We start from the raw sequence: 20,246 nt of genomic DNA, 5'->3' as shown, positions 1-20,246 counted from the left end.
TTACCCAAATACCATCAAGCTCACCAACACCTTGATCATATTTTTTATATTGTTTCATAGGTTATAAAGAAAATGAATAGATAAAGCATATTCTTTGAATTATTGTAAGAAATGCTTTAAAGTCTGTTGTTTCTATGGTGCCAATCGTCTTTTTAGGTGTTCAGATCCATCAAAAGAAAGCATATAGTTAGGTGTTGTTGCACACACCTATAATCCAAACTACTCAAGAGGCTGAGATCTGAGGATCGCGGTTCAAAGCCAGCCCAGGCAGGAAAGTCCAGGAGACTCTCATCTCCAATTAGTTACTCTACGAAACCAGAAGTAGAACTGTCATTTGAATGGTAGAGCCCCAATCTTGAGCAAAAAAAGGCCAGAATCCAGACCCTGAATTCAAGCTCCAATACCTGCACCCAAAAAAGAGAAAAATGAAAAAAAGAGAAAAGATATATCACTGAGCAGTACTCAGATTCTTTCTTTCTTTCTTTGAAATTTGAGACTGCGACTGACTGGTGCTCTACCACCTGAGCCACCCCTCCAAACCCAGTGCTCAGCTTCTTTTTGCTACATGACATAGACTTCACTAAGTGTCAACTGTGCCAGTCACGTTGGCTCTTTCCATGGTTGCTTCTCCCCTACTAGAGACTAAAAAGAAATAGTGTTTGGCCCTAATTACAATCTGCCTCTTAATATTCTTCTTTTTTAGTAACAGATGGATTTAGTGTGTCTTCTGTGATGCTGAAGATGTGCTAAACCAGGAACAGAAACTCAAAGCATTTTTCATGAAACTATTCTTAGTGATGAATTCTGGATTTCAAAGACTACCCACAGAGGAGGAGAACCCACAAACCCACAAAGAAATTTTGCCCTTAGATTCCTCCTCTTTCCTTCCTTCCTCCTTTTCTTCTTGCTGGAAATCATAAATAGTCACATGTTACTTCAGCAGCGTGTTCATCAATATCATTTATTTCCCAAAGAACAGCATTTTGTAAGCACTGACTAACTTTTGGAGTCATTCTCTTTTGGAGATGGATGGAAGAAGAGGAAAACGTTCTATTGTTGGGGGGGGGGTATTCTTATAATTATTAGTGATTACAAAAATTGTGCCAGTCCTGGGCTTGAACTCAGAGCCTAGTCACTGTCCCTTAGCATTTTTTTTGCTTAATGCCACTGGTCTATGACTTGAACCACAGCTTCACTTCTAGCTTTTTGGTGATTAATTGGAGATAAGAGTCCCACAGATTTTTCTGCTGGGCTGGCTCCAAGTCTGCATCCTCAGATTTCAGCCTCCTGAAATTTCAGCTAGGATTACAGGTGTGAGCCACCAGTGCCTGGCCCTGTTAAGTGATTTTACATGATACTCTCAAGTAGAACAATTTCCTTTTCTCTATCAGTGAACGTTCTCACAGGGTAGAACAATTCCCTTTTCTCTATCAGTGAATGTTCTCACAGGTTTTCTCATTCTCATTATATGATTTAGGGGTATAAAGAATGTAAATAAAGGGGGATTCCATAGAAACCCAGTTTGTAGCTCCTAGAAATGAACATGGCTGGGGCTGGGGAGGTGGCTCAGTGGTAGAGCGCTTGCCTTGCATGCCTGAGGCCCTGGGTTCAATTTCTCAGTACCACATAAGCAAAAAGAAAAAAAGCCGGAAGTGGCGCTGTGGCTCAAGTGGTAGAGCGCTAGCCTTGAGCTGAAGAGCTGAGGGACAGCGCCCAGGCCCAGAGTTCAGGCCCCATGACCGGATCCCCCCCCCCCAAAAAGAAAAAGAAAAAGAAATGAACATGGCTTTGAACTTTTTGATAAAAGACAAGCAAGAGGAAGAAGTAAGGCTGGCAGAGTGACATGAATGATGTGACTGGATACTAGTGAGCCATTACGTCACAAGGAGTACACCTGCAGTCCTACCTATGCAGGACCAGGTCTGAGGTTAGCAGTTCAAAGCCAGGTTGGGAAGGAAAGTCCATGAGACCCTTATATCTAATAACTATCAAAAAGATGGAAGTGGAAATACAACTCAAGTGGTAGGGTGCTAGCCTCAAGCAAAACAAAACCAAAAAACAAACCTATGCATTTTCTTTTCATATTTTCCTATATTTATTGATTCTTGTGTCTGTTCTGGAGCTTAAACTCAGGGCCTGGGTGTCACACCCCTGAGCAGTTTTGCTCAAGTCTAACACTCTACCACTTGAACCACAACTCTATTTCCAACCTTTTGGAAGTTTATTAGAGATAAGAGTATCATGGACTTTTCTGTCCTGTCTAGCTTTGAACTATGACCTTCATATCTCAGCTTCCTGAGTAGCTAGGACTACAGACCTGAGCCACTGATGCTCAGCCTTCCAAATATCTTTTGAGGGGCTATTGGTACCCATGTTTCAGGGTCCCAGATTCAAGAACATTTGTTTGGTCTCTGGCAAGGCTCTTCCTGCCCTCCTTCCTATGCTATCTCAGAAGCACGATGCCATCCGGATAGTTTCCATAATGAGACACTGGAATCTGTTTTCTTGCCAAGATGGCATAGAAAGAAGAGTTCTACTGAGGGGAACACATGTCACACAGAGTGGAAATGTATAAATTTTAGGAACTCAGAAAAAAATAATCACCCTGTTAAATTTATACAAGACGTTACAAAAAAGAAGAAAAAGGAAGAAAGAGAGAACATAACCAGCCTTTTTAGGGATGGAGGTGTGGCTCAGGTGGTAGAGAACCAGCCAATAAGCAAAAGCAATTATCAGTGAGCCTGAATCCTGGTCTTGGAAAAAAATTTTTTTTTACTGTTTTCTTTTAGCCCTACAGACTGTGGCATTCTGGGGAGTGTTGAACAGTTGGTCCTGATTTGGAGCAGTTGTTCACTTCTATGGGTCCAACTGAGCCCTGGTCTGGTTCAAGCGACTGCATGCCATCACTGAACACAGCTGGGAAAAGATGTGTAGCAGCAAACAGCTGCAAGAGAAAGGCAGAGCTGTACATGATGTGTATGGATAAGGCTGAAATATAGCAAAACAATCAGGAAGTGATGGAGTTCTGAGCATTTATTATCTTTGTTGCTAACTCTGGGCTTGAAATAATTTGCCAGTCTTGGGGAGTCATTTTGAGTTAGCTCCAGCCGAAAGAAACCTTTTTCTTTTTTAACTTGATTTGTCTCAGGCATTTTGTCATAGTGACAAAAAAATGATTGGCAGGCACATCAATAAACCAGATTTCTTTCCAAGTTTGGCCATATAAACCATGGGTGGTATTAGTGAAGCACACTAAGAGTCTCATCGTCTACTTCAATACTTTCCTTTTTCTTCTGTCTTCTTAAAAGAAACAGAATTCCAAATCTCTATTGGAAAACTTTGTCCAATATAACTTTTAAGGTATGTTTGTTTATTTCTTTGAGTCTTTTGAGCCAGAGTCTTCCTATATAGTCCAGGCTGGCCTCAAACTTGTGATCCTTTTGCCTAGACCTTCTGAGTGCTGAGCTGAAAAGCAGTCTAAAACCACACCTGCCTGGAAATGGTGTTCTGTTCTTAAAGCTCGGCTTAAAGGCCTGTCCAGTGGAGAAAACTACAGCTTGTCTTCCTTCTTCCCTTCCTCCTTTCCTCCTTTCTTCCTTCCTTCCTTCCTTCTTTCCTTTCTTTCTTTCTTTCTTTTTCTTTCTCTTCTTTCTCTCTCTCCCTCCTTCCTTCCTTTTCTTGCTCAAGGCTGGTGCTCTACCACTTGAGCCGTGGAACGTCTTGTAAGTGCACACCAGCTACTCTGCAGGAAGGCAGCTCCACCTGGTGTGTCTCCTGCCCCTCCCCGCCCCGCTCTCCCCCTACATCGCCCCCCCCCCCCCCGCCCCTCCGCTTTAAGGCATCCTCAAAGCACGCAGTAGATTTTCACTCTCCATCTCACCTTTAATTCTTTTAAGTCTGAGCTTCAGCAGCCTCTAGCTTTTCCAAGAGGGGAAAAGTGATCAAATAAATGAATCAGGACTAATGAATGCTGGCCATGCAAACCCTGAACTCCTTGGCACGAGCCCTCCCTGACTCCCTGGGGGCTGTTTGGCTCTTCCCCGCCCGTTGAAGTGCGCTCCTTGAAAACAAAATACCCCCCTCTCCGGTGCCTGGGCGCGCAGAGGAGGAGCTGAGCGAGGCGGAGCGCTCCGGTGCCAGCTCAGACACCACACCAACTCCTTGGCACATTTCCTCAGAGTCGGCAGAGCCCGCGATCGCGGTCGGTCGGTCGATCAGACCGATCTCAGGGCAGCACCCAGGCCGGCCGCGGGGGGCGAGCGCGGGCCGCGCCCTCGGGGGCCGCCAGCCAGCTCGCGCCCAGGGCGCACGGCCACCTGCCCGCCCGCAGCATGGAATGGCAGCTCAACCTGCTGCTGTACCTGGCGCTCTTCTTCTTCCTGCTCTTCCTACTTTTCCTTCTGCTCTTCGTCGTCATCAAGCAGCTGAAGAACTCGGTGGCCAGCACCGCCGGGACGCTCCAGCCCGGACGCCTCTCGCTGCACCGCGAGCCTTGGGGTTTCAATCACGAGCAAGCAGTGTGAGCCTCCGGGTGATGGGATACCGTCCCGGCCAGATTTCAGGTTCCGGGATCCAAGGAGACGCTGGCAGGTGCGTCCCCAGGTGAGAGAGGACGAGGGAAGGAAGGAAGGAAGGAAGGAAGGAAGGAAGGAAGGAAGGAAGGAAGGAAGGAAGGAAGGAAGGAAGGGTGGATGGGTGGGTGGATGGATGGATTTTCCACTCCTCTCATCGTTGAGTCCTGGGGATGGCAACACACGTGGGTGTCAGGGATGGTTTGTGCACCCAACTGGCCTGGTGTCCTGCTCTTCACAGGGAGTCTGATCCTGGACAAGGAGATGGGGGTAAGACACCGTAGCCTTTGGCGCCACAGTGGTTTAAGGCTCCTGTAAATTATTCTTTCCAATCTGGAGGTAATCAAGGGTTGGGAAAGTATATCAGCCAATCCGGGAAGCTACTTTCCACACAAAATCAATGGTCAGCCTCACTGGCCAAGTTATTGAGATGGCACCAGGAGGGAAGACCACTGGCTCCAGACATCGCAGTGTTTGCCTGAAATAGCTCTGTGCTTCCTTTGGGAGACTGAAGATGGAGCTGTACCTGCTAAGCCCTGTAGAGAGGGGTCAGTGGCTCATGGGACAGGGCAATGGCTTCCTTCCTCTAATCCTCTCTCTATATCCATCCTGGAGGTGTAGGGTGGACCTGAACTCCAAGACAACAGTAAAGAAGCATTAGAATGAGAGCCAATGTCAGTGACTCACGCCTGTAATCCTAGCCATCCAGGAGACTCAGATCTGAGGATTGAGGTTCAAAGCTAGCCCGGGCAGGAAAGTCCCTAAAACTCTTATCCCCAATTAATCTCTCTCTCTTTCTCTCTCTCTCTCTCTCTCTCTCTCTCTCTCTCTCTCTCTCTCTCTCACACACACACACACACACACACACACACACACACAAAACACACACACACACACACACACACACACAAAACACACACACACACACACACACACACACACACACACACATGGCCCAGAAATGGAAATGTGGTTCAAATTGTAGAGTGCTAGCCTTGAGCAAAGAAGCTCAAGGACAATGCCTAAGCCTTGAATTCAAGCCTTAGGACTGGCACAGAAAGAAAAGAAGAAAGAAGAAGAAAAGAAGGATGGATGGAAGGAAGAGAAAGAAAGAAAGAGAAAGAAAAGAAAGAAAGGAAGGAAGGAAGGGAGGAGAAGGGAAGAAGAGAGAAAGGAAGAAAGACAGAAAAAGGAAAAGAAAGGAGAAGGAAAGAGAGAAAAAAAGGAAAATGCTGTAAGCCTGGCCTATTCGTGGGTCCTGTGTTGGCAAGGAGGGCAGAGAGGAGGGTGCCATTGAACAATGAAAAGCAAGCAGTGAAGGGAGCAGGTCAATGGGATAAAGGATGGGAGATTTTGCTAGAAGAGTGACACATGGAGAGCGCTGTCTGGAGGCAAGGCTGGGAGATAATTACATTCCTCAGATCCAGATGTTTTCCCCTAGATTTGAGCTGCTGGCCTTGGCTGGTGCACCCAGGACGGCAGCTGTAGTTACAGCCTGTGAAGCCTGCAAGAATCACACAAGGGAGTTGGCAGCCATTTGCAGATGGTGAGTTGGTGCCCCTCGTTATGGCTCACCTCTCCTAGATTCAAGGAATTTTCCAGGAGGCAAATGGGTGTTAAGCCAAAGTGGTTTCTCAACTATATATATATATATATATATATATATAGATAGATAGATAGATAGATAGATAGATAGATAGTTACTGGAGTTTGAACTCAGGACCTCAGGCTCCTCAGCAGGCAGTCTACCACTTAAGCCACACTTCCAACCTCAAATGACTTGCTAATTCATTGCAAGAATCAGTGTCTACGTAGAGGACTGTGGAGATTCAAAGAGATGTATGAATGTTTGCAATTTAAACTGTTCTGTTCTTTTTTTTTTTTCTTTCTTTCTTCTGGTCCTGGGGCTTGAACTCAGGGCTGGGGCACTATCTCTGAGGCTTTTTTGCTCAAGGCTAGTGCTCTACCACTTGAGCCACAGCTCTACTTCCAGCTCTTTTTGGGAGTTTGTTGGAGGTAGAGTCTCAAGGACTTTCCTGCCTAGGCTGGCTTTGAACTGCAATCCTCAGATCTCAGCCTCCTGAGTAGCTAGGATTATAGACGTGAGCATCAGTGCTGGGCATCATTATGTTCTTGCAAAGTCATGTGGGGTTACTTGGAATGAATGTGTGATAACAGATATAATTTACCTTCCATAGGGAGGATTGGCTTTCATAGTGTTAGGGGAGGAACAAGCAAAATGATGAGAGAATTAAAAATACCTATTCGTGTTAGACCCAAACCATTGAAGTATTAAATTTTGTTAAAGTCCATAATACAAAAGTGAAGTAGAGGGCTGGGAAGGTGGCTCAGTGGTAGAGCGCTTGCCTTGCATGCATGAGGCCCTGGGTTCGATTCCTCAGCACCACATAAGCAAAAAGAAAAAAGCCGGAAGTGGCATTGTAGCTCAAGGGGTAGAGCACTAGCCTTGAGCTGAAGAGCTGAGGGACAGCACCCAGGCCCAGAGTTCAGGCCCCACGACTGGACCCCCCCCCCCCAAAAAAAAAAAGTGAAGTAGAAGACAATTGTTTTGATAATCTGAAAGAAAGAAAAGATAGTTTCACATAAGCCAAGTGCCAGTGACTCATGCCTATAATCCTAGCTACCCAAGAGGCTGAGATCTGAGGATCATGGTTCAAAGTCAGCCCAGGCAGGAAAGCCTGCGAGACTCCAATCCCCAACCAGAAAGCCAGAAATAGAAGTGTGGCTCAAGGGATAGAGAGGACTAGCCTTGAGTAACAAAGCTCTGGGTCAGTGCCAGGCCCTGAGTTCAAGCCCTAGGACCCATATAAAAAACAAAACAAAACAAAACAAAAAACAGGACTAGGAATGTGGCTTAGTGTTAGCATGCTTGCCTAGCATGACGAGGCCATGGGTTTGATTCCTCAGTGCCACATAAGCAAAGTTAAAAAAAAATCTTACTTAGGTGATCAAATATGGGGAATATTCAGCCTGAGACAATTAGATGATTGCCCGCATTTTCTCGTTCCCTTTGCCAAAACAGACCTGCTCATAAATGGTTTATTTAAACTACGATGTCCCTAGTGAATTCTTACCTTGGGATCATCTCTTTGTGGAAGTGATGGTGAGATTTGATTTGAATCCCTGGTTTGAATCCCCAAAATCAACTGCACTGAATGTGAGCTGTGCTTTGAACAAAGTCCCTTAATTGTGGTGTCTCTTCAGTGGTATTTAGTTATGGTATTTAGTATGGTTAATAGGAACATGAAAATCAATGTGGGAGTAATTAGTGAGAGATTATAGTTGTTTACAAGGACAGAAAACAATCATTTCACACTTTAGAAATAATCAGAATGCAAATGATTTTAAACACCTGCCTAGTTTCTCAGTTTTATAATGTCTTAATCTTTCCAGCAGTTCCATGGGTATCCAGAAGTTCAAGCTGTCTGTGGCTCTCTTTAGCAGGAAACTCTCAACGGAGTGGGGGGGGAGGGAGAGGGGAGGGGGGAATAATTGACTGACATCTCAATATTAAGCCAATCCTGCTGTTTCTAAAGACTCCAGCTCCTAAGAAGAGAATAGGAGCCTTCTACCTTGTGTCTTCTTTGACTCTTCTATAACTTGCTTGGGAAATAATGAGTTAAGCATTGCCTGTGGCTCTTACCTGTAATCCCATCTACCCAGGAGGTTGAGGTCTGATGGTTTGAAGCCAGCCTGGGCAGGACAGTCTGAGACTTATCTTCAATTAACCTGCAAAAGGCTGGAAGTAGAGGTGGGGTTAAGTGGGAAGCTTTGAACTGAAAAGCTAAAGGACAGCAGCCAGACCCTGAACCCTGGCATGCACACACACCACTATGTTTTTATTTACTCATCCCTAACCCCAAATAAATATTCATTTCTCTTATCGAATTTGTGCTTAGCCTTATATTAATAGGTCCCCAAACCTGCTGCCTCCACTCTCCTGCCTGCCCTGGCTTTGTTAGAGACTCTGGGTTTGAAATGTTTGGCATGTATGTATGAATTGCCTTTTCCTCTTCCTCCTCTTCCTCCTCTTCCTCCTCCTCCTCTCTCCCCCTCCTCCTCTCTCCCCCTCCTCCTCTCTCCCCCTCCTCCCACCTCCTCCTCCCCCTCCTCTTTCTCCTCCTCTTCCTCCTCTTGTCCTCTTCCTCTTCCTTATCCTCTTCCTCGTCCTCTTCTCCTCTCCTCCTCCTCCTCTCCGGCTCCTCCTTCTTGCCAGTCCTGGAGTTTGAACTCAGGTCCTGGGCACTGAGATGACCCTAAGCTTTTTGTGCTCTACAACTTGTGTCACAGTTCAACTTTCAGCTTTTTGCTGGTTAATTGGAGATAAGAGTCTCACAGACTTCCCTGCCTGGGCTGGCTTTGAACCTGGATCCTCAGATTCCAGCCTCCTGAATAGCTAGGGTTTTAAGGCATTAGCCACTGGTGCCTGACTTCTTATTCATTTCCTCAATCCAGCATAGGCTTGAGTGCCAGTTCAGAGCTTCTTTAAATGCATGATTTTGGCTGTCTCCATAAACCTTAGCCTTGCTTGAGTTCCCTGACACCCACAATTACCTAGGGGGTTCCACTGACCACACCCCAATCTTGATAGTTACTATGCTAATTCTTTTAAAGATACATATATAGACACAGATATGGATATGGCTAGTCACAGCTGGCTCTCTTCCATTTGAGTCACACCTCCAGCCTGGCTTCTTTTGTTTTTGTTTTCTGATTAACTGGAGAGTCTCCTGGACTGTTCTTCCTAGGCTGGCTTTGAACTTGTATCCTCTATATCACAGCCTCTTGAGCAGCTAGGATTACAAACCCAAATCCCAGGTGCCTGGGAACATACATTTATTTAATTATTTTGGATCAAGGTCTTATTATATATGTCAGGTTGGTCTTGAACTTGCTATGTAGCCCAGGGTGATCTCAAAAAATATAGTCATAATCCTCCTGCCTCAGTGCTTACAAGTATGTATCACTATGCCTGTCCCAATTCTGGTTTTAAACATGACACAAATATGAATTTAACATTAAAGCATTTGAAAAGTTAGGAACATTTGAGAAACATGTTAATTCTATGCATAATTTCATTATAAGATACTTGTATATTCTCCCCCTCCTGTGGTCTCATTATATGGCCTTAGCCTGCTTTGAACTCACAAACATTCTGCTGCAGCCTTCCAAGTGCTGATGTTTACGTGTACACATGACTATACTCATTCCTATTTTCTTTTCTTTAGGTTGGAAGAATTGAACCCAGGGCCACCCACCTGCTAGGAAAGAGCTCTACCACTTGAGCTACATCCCTAGCTCTTTTACTTTTTGCTTTATTTTTGAGATTGGATCTTACTAATTTTCCTTCAGGAATGATTTCTTGTGATCCTCCTGCCTCCACCTCTTGAGTAGCTGTGATTACAGGCAGACATCACTACACACGGCTTTGGGGTTTTTTTTCTGATCAAAAAAGACTTTGAGGGGCTGGGAAGGTGGCTCAGTGGTAGAGCGCTTGCCTTGCATGCATGAGGCCCTGGGTTCGATTACTCAGCATCACATAAGCAAAAAGAAAAAAGCCGTAAGTGGTGCTGTGGCTCAAGTGGTAGAGCGCTAGCCTTGAGCTGAAGAGCTGAGGGACAACGCCCAGACCCAGAGTTCAGGTCTCATGACCGGACCATCACCCCCCCCCCAAAAAAAAGACTTTTGAGTAGCTCCAACAAGTATTACAAAAGTGGAGTTGATGTAATCCTAGTCATTCAAGAGGCTGAGATCTGAGGATCATGATTCAAAGCCAGCCAGGGCAGAAAAGTCCGAGAGACATTTTTTTTTTTTTTTGGCCAGTCATGGTGCCTGAACTCTGGGCCTGGGCACTGTCCCTCAGCTCTTCAGCTCAAGGCTAGCGCTCTACCACTTGAGCCACAGCACCACTTCCAGCTTTTTCTGCTTATGTGGTGCTGAGGAATCGAACCCAGGGCCTCATGAATGCAAGGCAAGCACTCTACCATTGAGCCACCTTCCCAGCCCCCGAGAGACTTTTATGTGTAATTAAACACCAGAAAACCAGAATTGGAGCCATGGCTCAAAGTGGTAGAATGCTAGCCTTGAGTGAAAAAGCTCAGCCCATGCCCTAAATTCAAGCCTCATGATGGACCAAACCAAACAAACAAAAAAGTAGAGTTGATTTTTTTACATGATAAGGAAATGAGCCATAGTTAGAGAATGCAAACTTAGTATTTTATTTTAAATGGTCTTCATGATTGTTTCTAAATTTCAACTGTTCAAAATAATTCAAATCTTATTAGGATAATCTTGATGAGTCTGATTATTTCTGACCTGGTCAGCTCCATGGACCCACAGTTCTCTTTGCAAAGATTTAAAAATCGAATGACATCACACTCACACCTGCAGAATCTGAAACGTCTAACGCGCACTCCTGTGCCTGCATCTCAGTTTTAGGGCACAGCTGTAGATTCCGGGCTGGTGCCATCTGGCATGCTTGTGCAGAATAAGGGAGAGATTTACCCAGCATGCATCAGGCACAGCTTTTCTGGGTGTGACTGGGTGCCAGGATTTGTTTTTGGTTCACTTGCAGAGGAGGGAATTTGAAACTAGGTAACCAAAAAGTACGCAATACCCTATTTTTAAATTGAAATTCCATGTTCCCTATTTTGTCTATAGCTTCAAAATAAGTGAGCCAGAATTAAATTTTTAGTTCAACTTGTGTGTGTGTGTGTTTGTGTGTGTGTGTGTGTGTATGTGTGTATGCGCTGGTACTGAGGCTTGAACTCAGTGCCTAGGTGCTGTCTCTGAGCTTCTTTTGCTCAAGGCTAGCCCTCATCCACTTGAGCCACAGCCCTACTTCGGGCTTTTCGGTGATTCATTGGAGATAAGGGTCTCGACTTTCCCACCTGAGCTGGCTTTAAAATGTGATCCTCAGATCTCAGCCTCCTAAGTAGCTAGGATTACAGGTGTGAGCCACAGTTACCTTGCAGTAACTAAAACTTTTGTATTCTGCTGAATCATTTAGGATAGTGAGAGACATTTATTTTTTGTTGCATGTAACAACCTAAGGACTTTTAGAAGACTAAAGATACTGGTGCTGCACATAAGATGTTTCTCTAGGGGCTGGGGAGGTGGCTCAGTGGTAGAGTGCTTGCCTTGCATGCATGAGGCCCTGGGTTTGATTCCTCAGCACCACATAAGCAAAAAGAAAAAAGCCAGAAGTGGCGCTATGGCTCAAGTGGTAGAGTGCTAGCCTTGAGCTGAAGAGCTGAGGGACAGTGCCCAGGTCCAGAGTTCAGGCCCCACAACCAGACCCCCCCCCAAAAAAAGAAAAAAAAAGATGTTTCTCTATAGTTTTGTGCTTAAAATTTTTTTCTTTGCAGCTAGTCTGAGGTACTTGTAATTACTTAAGCTAAATCCACAGTTGACACTCAAGGCTCAGCCAGGTGGCGGCAGCTCACACCTGTACTACTGGCTACTCAGCAGGCTGAGATCTGGAAGATGGCAATTCCAAGCCAACCCAGGCAGAAAAGTACAAGAGACTCCATCTCCAATTAACCAACAAAAAGCTGCACTGGAGGGCTGGGAAGGTGGCTTAGTGGTAGAGTGCTGGCCTAGCATGCATGAAGCCCTGGATTTGATTCCTCAGTACCATGTAAAAAGAAAAAGCCAGAAGTGGTGCTGTGGCTCAAATGGTAGAGTGCTAGCCTTGAACACAAAGAGGGACAGTGCCCAGGCCCTGAATTCAAGTCCCAGGATTGGCAAAAAAGCTGGACTGGAGGCTTGACTCATGTGGCAGAGTTCAAGCTGCGAGCAAGAAAGTTGAGTGTGCTTGAGGCCCTGAGTTCAAACCTTGGTACTGAAAACTCTAGGGTCATTAGATATCAGGTGAGTGTGTGTGTGTGTGTGTGTGTGTGTGTGTGTGTGTGTGTGTGAGAGAGAGAGAGAGAGAGAGAGAGAGAGAGAGAGAGAGAGAGGGGCAAGGGAAAGCTAAGAATTGAGTTCCAGACTTTTTTTTTTTTAGTGAAACAACTTGTCAGAGTTTCCACTAATTTCCACATTATCAAGACCAATGGTAAATCTTTTCCTTCTCCTTGTCCTTCTCTTTCTCTTTCTCCTCTGCTGAGAACTATGCTAGGTAAGAGTTTTAGTATTTTTGATTTTTTTGTGATGCTAGGGCAAACTAATGACCTCGTGCCAGCTAGGAAGATACAATACTGTTGGACTCAGCCTTAGAGTTGTAGACATTTTATGTAGATCTTTTTTGGGTCTCAATCAGTGAAATGAATTTCCCAGTTCCCTACTTTTATCTGTTAAAAATAAAGGGCTATAGACTAAATAGTGATCTGATTACCCAAGGAGTGGCCCAAAGGGCAAACTGTATTTGAGAAGTAATCAGAATGTAATAGACACTCAGAAAAAGACTTCCTCATAGACTCAGCTAAAGAACACGCTTTCTGTACAGGGTAGTGCATGCTAATTGGGAGGCTGAGGCAGGAGGCTCACTTGAGTCCAGGAATCCTGAGTTGTAGTGTGCAGTGTTGAAAGGGTCGTTTCACCAATGCGGTGATCCTGGGACTAGGAGATCTCCAGGAGGGTGAAACAGTCCAGGCCAGAAAAGAGCACTATCCTCCTCCTCCTCATTATTATTTTGCTTGTCCTGGGGCTTGGACTCTGGGCCTGTGCTCTGTCCCTGAGCTTCTTATGCTCAAGGCTAGTGCTCTGCCACTTGAGCCACAGCACCACTTCCAGCTTTTTCTGAGTAGTTTATTGGAGATAAGAGTCTCATGAACTTTCCTGCCCCAGCTGGTTTCAAACCACAATTCTCAGATCTCAGCCTCTTGAATAACTAGAACCGCAGGTATGAGCCACTAGTGCTTGCAGCTACTAAATTTAATAATGACGACAACAACAATAATAACAACTATATCTGCCATTTTGGGTCTTTATATACAGATAGTAAAGACATAGATGAGTTCAAATTAAAATCTGGGCATTGGTGGTTTTCAACTATAATCCTAGCTTCTCAAGAGGCTGAGATCTGCAGATCATAGTTGAAGTTAGCCAAGGCAGGAAAGTCTGTGAGATTCTTATCTCGAATTACACACACACACACACACACACACACACACACACACACACACACACACACACAGAGTTAGTTGACTGAACCACAATCCTCATATCCCAGCCCCCTGAGTAGCTAGGATTCTGATGTGAGTCACGAGTGCCTGGCTAGACAAGATTTTGTTTAACTTACAGAAGGAAAGTTAAACTTTCTCACTGAGAGTGAAGATGGACCACCACCTTGGCAGTTGAGTAGGAAGTTACTAGGCTGTGGCTTACACATCAGACACCAGCTGGAGACAGGCAGATGCTCAGATCAGCAATTCACACATGCCAAACAGTCAGTGGCTATGGCCATCTTTGCCTTTTTCTCTTGTAGGTTCCAAGACAGTCTACAGCAGCCTCAAAGAAGAAGGCAGCACTCACAAGATGGAGAAAGCAGGGCATGCCGATTTGATTCCCCTTCCTTTGAACTTACATCTTATTGGACAGAGCGATGTGACAGGCTGGCATTCTCTGCAGGATTTCCTGAGAAGTATAGTTAGTGTCTTTAGTCATTATCTAAGTGCTTTTGGTAAGAATGGTGGTGGTGGTGGATCTTGTATGTCTATGTCCTGGTTACAAAATGCAATTATGAAGGGACAAAATGTTCCATACAGATCAAAACTCCGGACAGGTGCCAGTGGCTCATGCCTGTCATCCTAGCTACTCAGGAAGCTGAGATCTGAGGATCCCATTTCAAAGCCAGTCTAGGCAAGGAAGTCCATAAGACACATATTTCTAGTTAACCACCAAAAAGCCGGAAGTAGATCTGTGGCTCAAGTGGTAGAGCACCAGTCTTGAGCAGGAAAAAAAGATAAGAGACAGCACCCAGGCTCTGAGTTCAAGCCTCAAGACCTGAAAAAAAAAAGCTGGACACTGGTGGCTCCTACTTACAATCCTAACTACTCAAGAGGCTGAGATCTGAGGATCACAGTTCAAAGCCAGCTCAGGCAGGAAAGTCTGTGAGACTCTTACCTCCCATTCCACTTGAAAACTGGAAGTGGAGCTGTGGTTCAGAGTGGTAGAGCGCTAGCCTTGAGTGCGAAAGCTCAGGGACAGCACCCAGACTCTGAGTTCAAGCCCCATGATCAACTCCTTCCCCCAGCCTCCCCCAAAGTGGCAGCTTATCTTTTATTTTTTTTTGTATAGGATCATCTCTGCAGAAGAACATTCCTTACTTCTGTCTCTGACTCCATCACAGAGCTGGGAATATTCTGGGAGAAGTGCCTCTTCAAGCTGCTTCTGCATGCAGCCTACATGCTGGCTAAGCAAAAGGAGAAGAAACACTTCCCACATTCAGTGCTGTCCAAAAGAACTTTCCGTGATGATGGAAATGTTCTATCTCTGCAGTGTCCAATATGGGAACCACTGGTCACGTGTGGCTAGTAAACACTCAGAATGTGCCCCGTGTGACTGAGGGAGTGCGACTGAAATTTCATTTCGCGCCAATTAAAATAGCCACGTGGGGCAAGTGGTTACTGTACTGGACCGAACAGCCCACACCATTCTCTTCCTTGGGTTTTAGGTTTGTGTGTGTGTGTGTGTGTGTGTGTGTGTGTGTGATGGTCTTGGGGCTTGAACTCAGGACCTGGGTGCTGTCCCTGAGCTTTTTTGCTCAAGGCTAGCACTCTGCCACTTGAGCCACAGTGCCACTTCTGACATTTTGATAGTTTATTGGAGGTAAGAGTTTCATGGATTTTCCTGGCTGGCTGGCTTCCAACCACGATCCCCGATCTCACTATGAGTAGTAGTCTGTTTGTGTGTTTGTTTTTCTAAACACTTTTTGGTAAGTACTGGAACTTGAACTTAGGTCCTTGTGCTCTCCTTTGGCTTTTTCTCTCAAGGCTGATGCTCTGCCACTTGAGCCACAGCTCCACTTCTGGCTTTTTGCTGGTTCATTGGAGATAAATAGTCTCATGGACTTTTCTGCTGGGTTGGCTGTGAACTGCGATCCGTAGGCTTCAGCCTCCTGAGTAGTTAGGATTACAGGCATGAGCCACCAGCATCCTGTCTTTGTTGTCTTTTAGAGATAATGGCAGGATATACACCAGGCCCAGGCTTGGTGGGTCATGGCAGAGAATGCATCTGCATCTCCCAGAGGAAAATGAAAAATAATACGTGAGAACTCAATTCCAGATGTAGACTTGATATCTTGAATGGCCCACAGAACAAGACCAGATTGTATATTGTACAGCTTTACTCAGATCTCAGCCTCCTGAGTAGCTAGAATGACAGGCGTGAGTACTGGTGCCTGGCTGTGTATTGTATTTTTCCATCACAAATTGGAGGATTTTCTGGGAATAGATCTTGGTAATGAAAGAATGTCCATGCTGCCCCATGGAATGCTATAGGCATCCCATGTTCCTGGTTGAGGTGACCAGAGATAATGGTCAGTTGCCCAAATCATTCTGTGTTGTTTCACTCCACGCCCCCCTCTCCTTTGAGTCAGGCTCTTTATTGTTTCAATTCTGAAAAGTAACACATTGTAGTATGTGTTATTGTGTGACTGCTGAATGATTATTCTGTGTCCATTTTCCAAAATATTTATTGGGTTATATTTTTTAAAAAAATACTATAAAATAAAAGTAATGGTATGGAACTCTATTGTTGTGTGTGTGTTTTGCTAATTATTATTACTCAAACTTTGTTAAGAATCAACTAGGAAGCCAGGTGCCAATGGCTCCCACCTATAATCATAGCTACTCAGGATCTGAGGATCCTGGTTCGAAGCCCACCCAGGCAGCAAAGTCTGTGAGACTCTTATCTCCAATAAACAACTCAAAAAAGCCAGAAGTGGAATTTGTGGCTCAAGTGGTAGAGCACTAGCCTTGAACAAAAAAAAAAAAAAAAGAAAAGAAAAAGAGCTCATCACCCAGGCCCTGAGTTCAAGCCCCAGTACTGGTACCAAAAAATTAAATAACACAGTTTGATAGATTTGCAAGTTATAAACTTTAGTATCAATGGTCAATAAATATAGCATTTGTGGGTGTGTGTCTGTATCTGTTGTGTTTGTGTGTCTGTGTGCCTTGTTGGGGTTGAACCAAGGGCCTGATTTTTTTGTTTGTTTGTTTAAGGCTGGTACTTCACCACTTAAGCCACACCATTGCTTCCATCTCTTTGCTGGTTAACTGAAGATAAATCTCACAGATTTTCCTACCTGGATGATTTCAAGTGAGATCCTTAGATCTCAGCCTCCTGAGTAGCTAGGATAATAGTCATGAACCACCAGTGCCCAGGTTACTATATTTTTTTTCTTTTTTTATTGTGAAAATACTGTACAGAGGGATTACAATTACATGGGCAAGATAATGAGTACATTTTTTTAAAATTGTGAAAATACTGTACAGAGGGGTTACAATTACATGGGCTAGATCATGAGTACATTTCTTATCAAGCATTGTAGCCTCCTCCTTTGTTTCCCCTTCCCATTCCATCCTCCCCCTCCTGCCCCTCCACCCAACCCTCTCCCCTCCACCAAAGTTGTAAAGTTCATTTTCAACATAACGACTTGTACGTCTCATTGTTGCAATGGGTCCACCTATATTCCTATTTAAACAATTTGTTTTTTCTCTTCCCCTCCACAAATTATACTGACATCAAATACAGTGAAAGCAGGGGTTATACCTTGGGGGAGGAACATACAAAGCAACAAAGAAATAATCTTATAAATGTGTCAGAAACAATCGCATGAAAGTAAAAAACATTTGAATACATATCTTAGGGTTCATTTCCTTAACATCAACTTATCTGGCCTTTTCTGCTTGACTTAGACATATACTAGTTATTGCAAATAAGGGAAACCATGGGACCTATGTTTCTTTGGGCCTGGCTTACTTCACTTAATATAATTTTTTTCCAAGCCTTTCCATTTCCTAACAAATGGGGCAAAGTCATTCTTTCTGATGGAGGCATAGAATTCCATTGTGTATATATACCACATTTTCTTGATCCATTCATCTACTGAGGGACATCTGGGTTGGTTCCATATCTTAGCTATAGTAAATAATGCTGCAATAAACATAGTCGTGCTGGTAGCTTTAGTGTGGTCTTGTTTGTGAACATTTGGGTAAATGCCCAAAAGTGAGATTGCTGGGTCATAGGGGAGCTCTATGTAGAGTCTTTTGAGGAACCTCCATACTGCTTTCCAAAGTGGTTGAACAAGTTTACACTCCCACCAACAATGCAGTAAGGTTCCCTTCTGTCCACATCCCCTCCAGCATCTGTTGTTATTAGAGTTCTTGATTTTAGCCATTCTAACTGGGATGAGGTGGTATCTCAATGTTGTTTTGATTTGCATTTCATTTATGGCTAGAGAGGTTGAGAATTTCTTCATGTGTCTATTGGCCATCCTTCTTTCCTCTTCAGAGAAGTTTATCTTTAAGTCTTTAGCCCACTTATTTATTGGGCAGTTGTTTCTTTAAAGATTTGTTGTTGGGAGATTTAATTTTTTGAGTTCCAGGTATATTTTAGATATGAGACCCTTGTCTGTTGTATGGCTAGTGAAGATCTTCTCCCAATCCGTGGGCTTTCTATTGATCTTGCTAGCTATGTCCTTCGCCATGAAGAAGCCCTGCAATTTCATGCAATCACATTTGTCCAACCTTTCTTTGATTTGTTGTGTTTCTGGGTCTCTATTAGGAAAATTTCAGCCTCTACAGTATTTTTGACATATAAAAAGTTCATCAACTTAGAAAAATTATATCTATCAAATAATTTCTAAAAAGAACACGCATTAATGTCAACAATAACTTTGATTTATTTTATATATAAGTAATGTCTAATGTTTCTAATACAATTTTCTGTTATGGCTATGAAATGTCAAACAGTAACTAATTATAATCATATTTTTGTTTTCTTTACTATTAAAGAATCATTTCTGAAATATAAAAAATTCAATAAGTAAAAATTATGCTTTATGTAAGATTTTCCTTTTAAGGGATAGGTCAGTAAGCCAACAATTCTTCCCTTCTGTTCAAAGTGGGTTATACTTAATCAATACACTGTTAGTAACTAAAAGGTTACATAGTTTAAGTTAGGACTCATCCTTTGCAGTGTATAGCTCCATACTTTTAAATAAAGATATTATGACATACATCCACTATTTCTAAATCATACAGTGTAGTTTAACTGCCCTAAAAATAGGCATCCTATTGTTACCTCTCCTCTCCTTCCCATCTCAGAAAAGCACTAACCAGAGTGTTTCACCTCTTGTGTGATGCCTCTCAGCCAGAATCCCACCCAGTCTGCAGAGTTTTCAGGCTGGAGTATTTTCCTTAGCAGCTTTCACATTTTCTCCTGGGCTTCCTGGGAGTGTAAGCTCTTTTCTTTTCACCTCTACCACTGTTGGGATGAACCACAATTGTTACCCACTCTCCTCTGAGGTGCTTTTGAGTTGTAGCAATTATGAATAAAGCTTCTATGAGGTTATTAAAGCATACAGCAGATGCATAAGGAGCACTCATTGTGACATTTGTACCCTTGTATATATGCAATGTAACTTCATCAAATTCATCTCCTCACTCTTCCTTATAACAATTTCCCCAGGTTTAACAGCTCTGTTTTCATACGTATCAACAAACTCCTTTGACTATACTTAGGCTCGTTTCTGATTAACCCTTTTTTGTGTGTGTGCCAATACTGGGGTTTGAACTCAGAGCCTACGCAGTGTCCCTGAGGATTTTTTTTTGCTCAAGACTGGCCCTCTACCACTTGAGCCACAGTTCCACATGTGGATTTTTGCTGGTTAACTTGGATAATAGTCTTACAGACTTTCGGGCTTTGGTCTGGCTTCAATCTGGGATCCTAAGGTCTTAGCCTCCTGAGTAGCTGGTATTACAGTATGAGCCATTGGCACCTATCCAGGTTACCACTTTTCAGGCAAGCACATTCATTCTCTCCAGTCCCTGCAAAAACAATCCAGCTTCTGCAGGAGTCCACTGTCCCAGAAACCCAAATTTATCCTCAGTCATAAAGAAAGCTGGCTAGTGACTTCCTATACACTCATTCATCTTGAAAAGACACAGCCTTCTGAAAGGGACAATAAAAAACACTGCTTGCATCCTAGGCTCCTGCAGCCTCCTGCCTACATTTTGGAGAGTTCTAACTGTATCATATGTGCAAATGAACCCTTCGAGCTAAGGAATAGTAATAGGATTTACACGTGTGTGTGTGTGTGTGTGTGTGTGTGTGTGTGTGTGTGTGTGTGTGTGTGCTGGTGCCAAGACTTGAATTCAGAAAGTCTGGGTGTTGTCCTTGAACTTTTTGTTTGCTCAAGGCTAGCACTGTACCACTTGAACCACAGTTTCACTTCTGGTTTTTTGGTGGTTAATTGGAGATAAGAGTCTCATAGACTTTCCTTCTCAGGCTGGCTTTAAACCTCAATCGTCCGAGATCTTAGCCTCTTAATTGGCTAGAATTATAAGTGTGAGTTACCAGTTCCTGGCTTGCACCTGGGATTTTTAAAAAATTTATTATTATTATTATTATTTTGGGTCCGGTCATGGGGCCTGAACTCTGGGCCTGGGCGCTGTCCCTCAGCTCTTCAGCTCAAGGCTAGCGCTC

General features: G+C 43.9%; 1 protein-coding gene across 1 annotated transcript; it reads left to right on the top strand.

Moving 5' to 3' along the window:
- Positions 1-4,331: 4,331 nt before the first annotated feature.
- Positions 4,332-4,523, top strand: Smim43 (small integral membrane protein 43). Its single transcript, XM_042692974.1, has one exon. The coding sequence runs from the start codon at positions 4,332-4,334 to the stop codon at positions 4,521-4,523; it is 192 nt and encodes a 63-aa protein (XP_042548908.1).
- The last annotated feature ends 15,723 nt before the right edge of the window (positions 4,524-20,246 follow it).

This window comes from Dipodomys spectabilis, unplaced genomic scaffold (genome assembly GCF_019054845.1).
Source record: "Dipodomys spectabilis isolate Male_0828 unplaced genomic scaffold, ASM1905484v1 ptg000162l, whole genome shotgun sequence".
Taxonomy (NCBI): Eukaryota; Metazoa; Chordata; class Mammalia; order Rodentia; family Heteromyidae; genus Dipodomys; species Dipodomys spectabilis.
Note: the sequence above shows the minus strand (reverse complement) of the source record. Positions and strands in the feature narration are given on the sequence as shown.

Coding starts and splice junctions, on each gene's coding strand:
- Smim43 (XM_042692974.1), top strand. CDS start 4,332: ATGGAATGGCAGCTCAACCTGCTGCTGTACCTGGCGCTCTTCTTCTTC.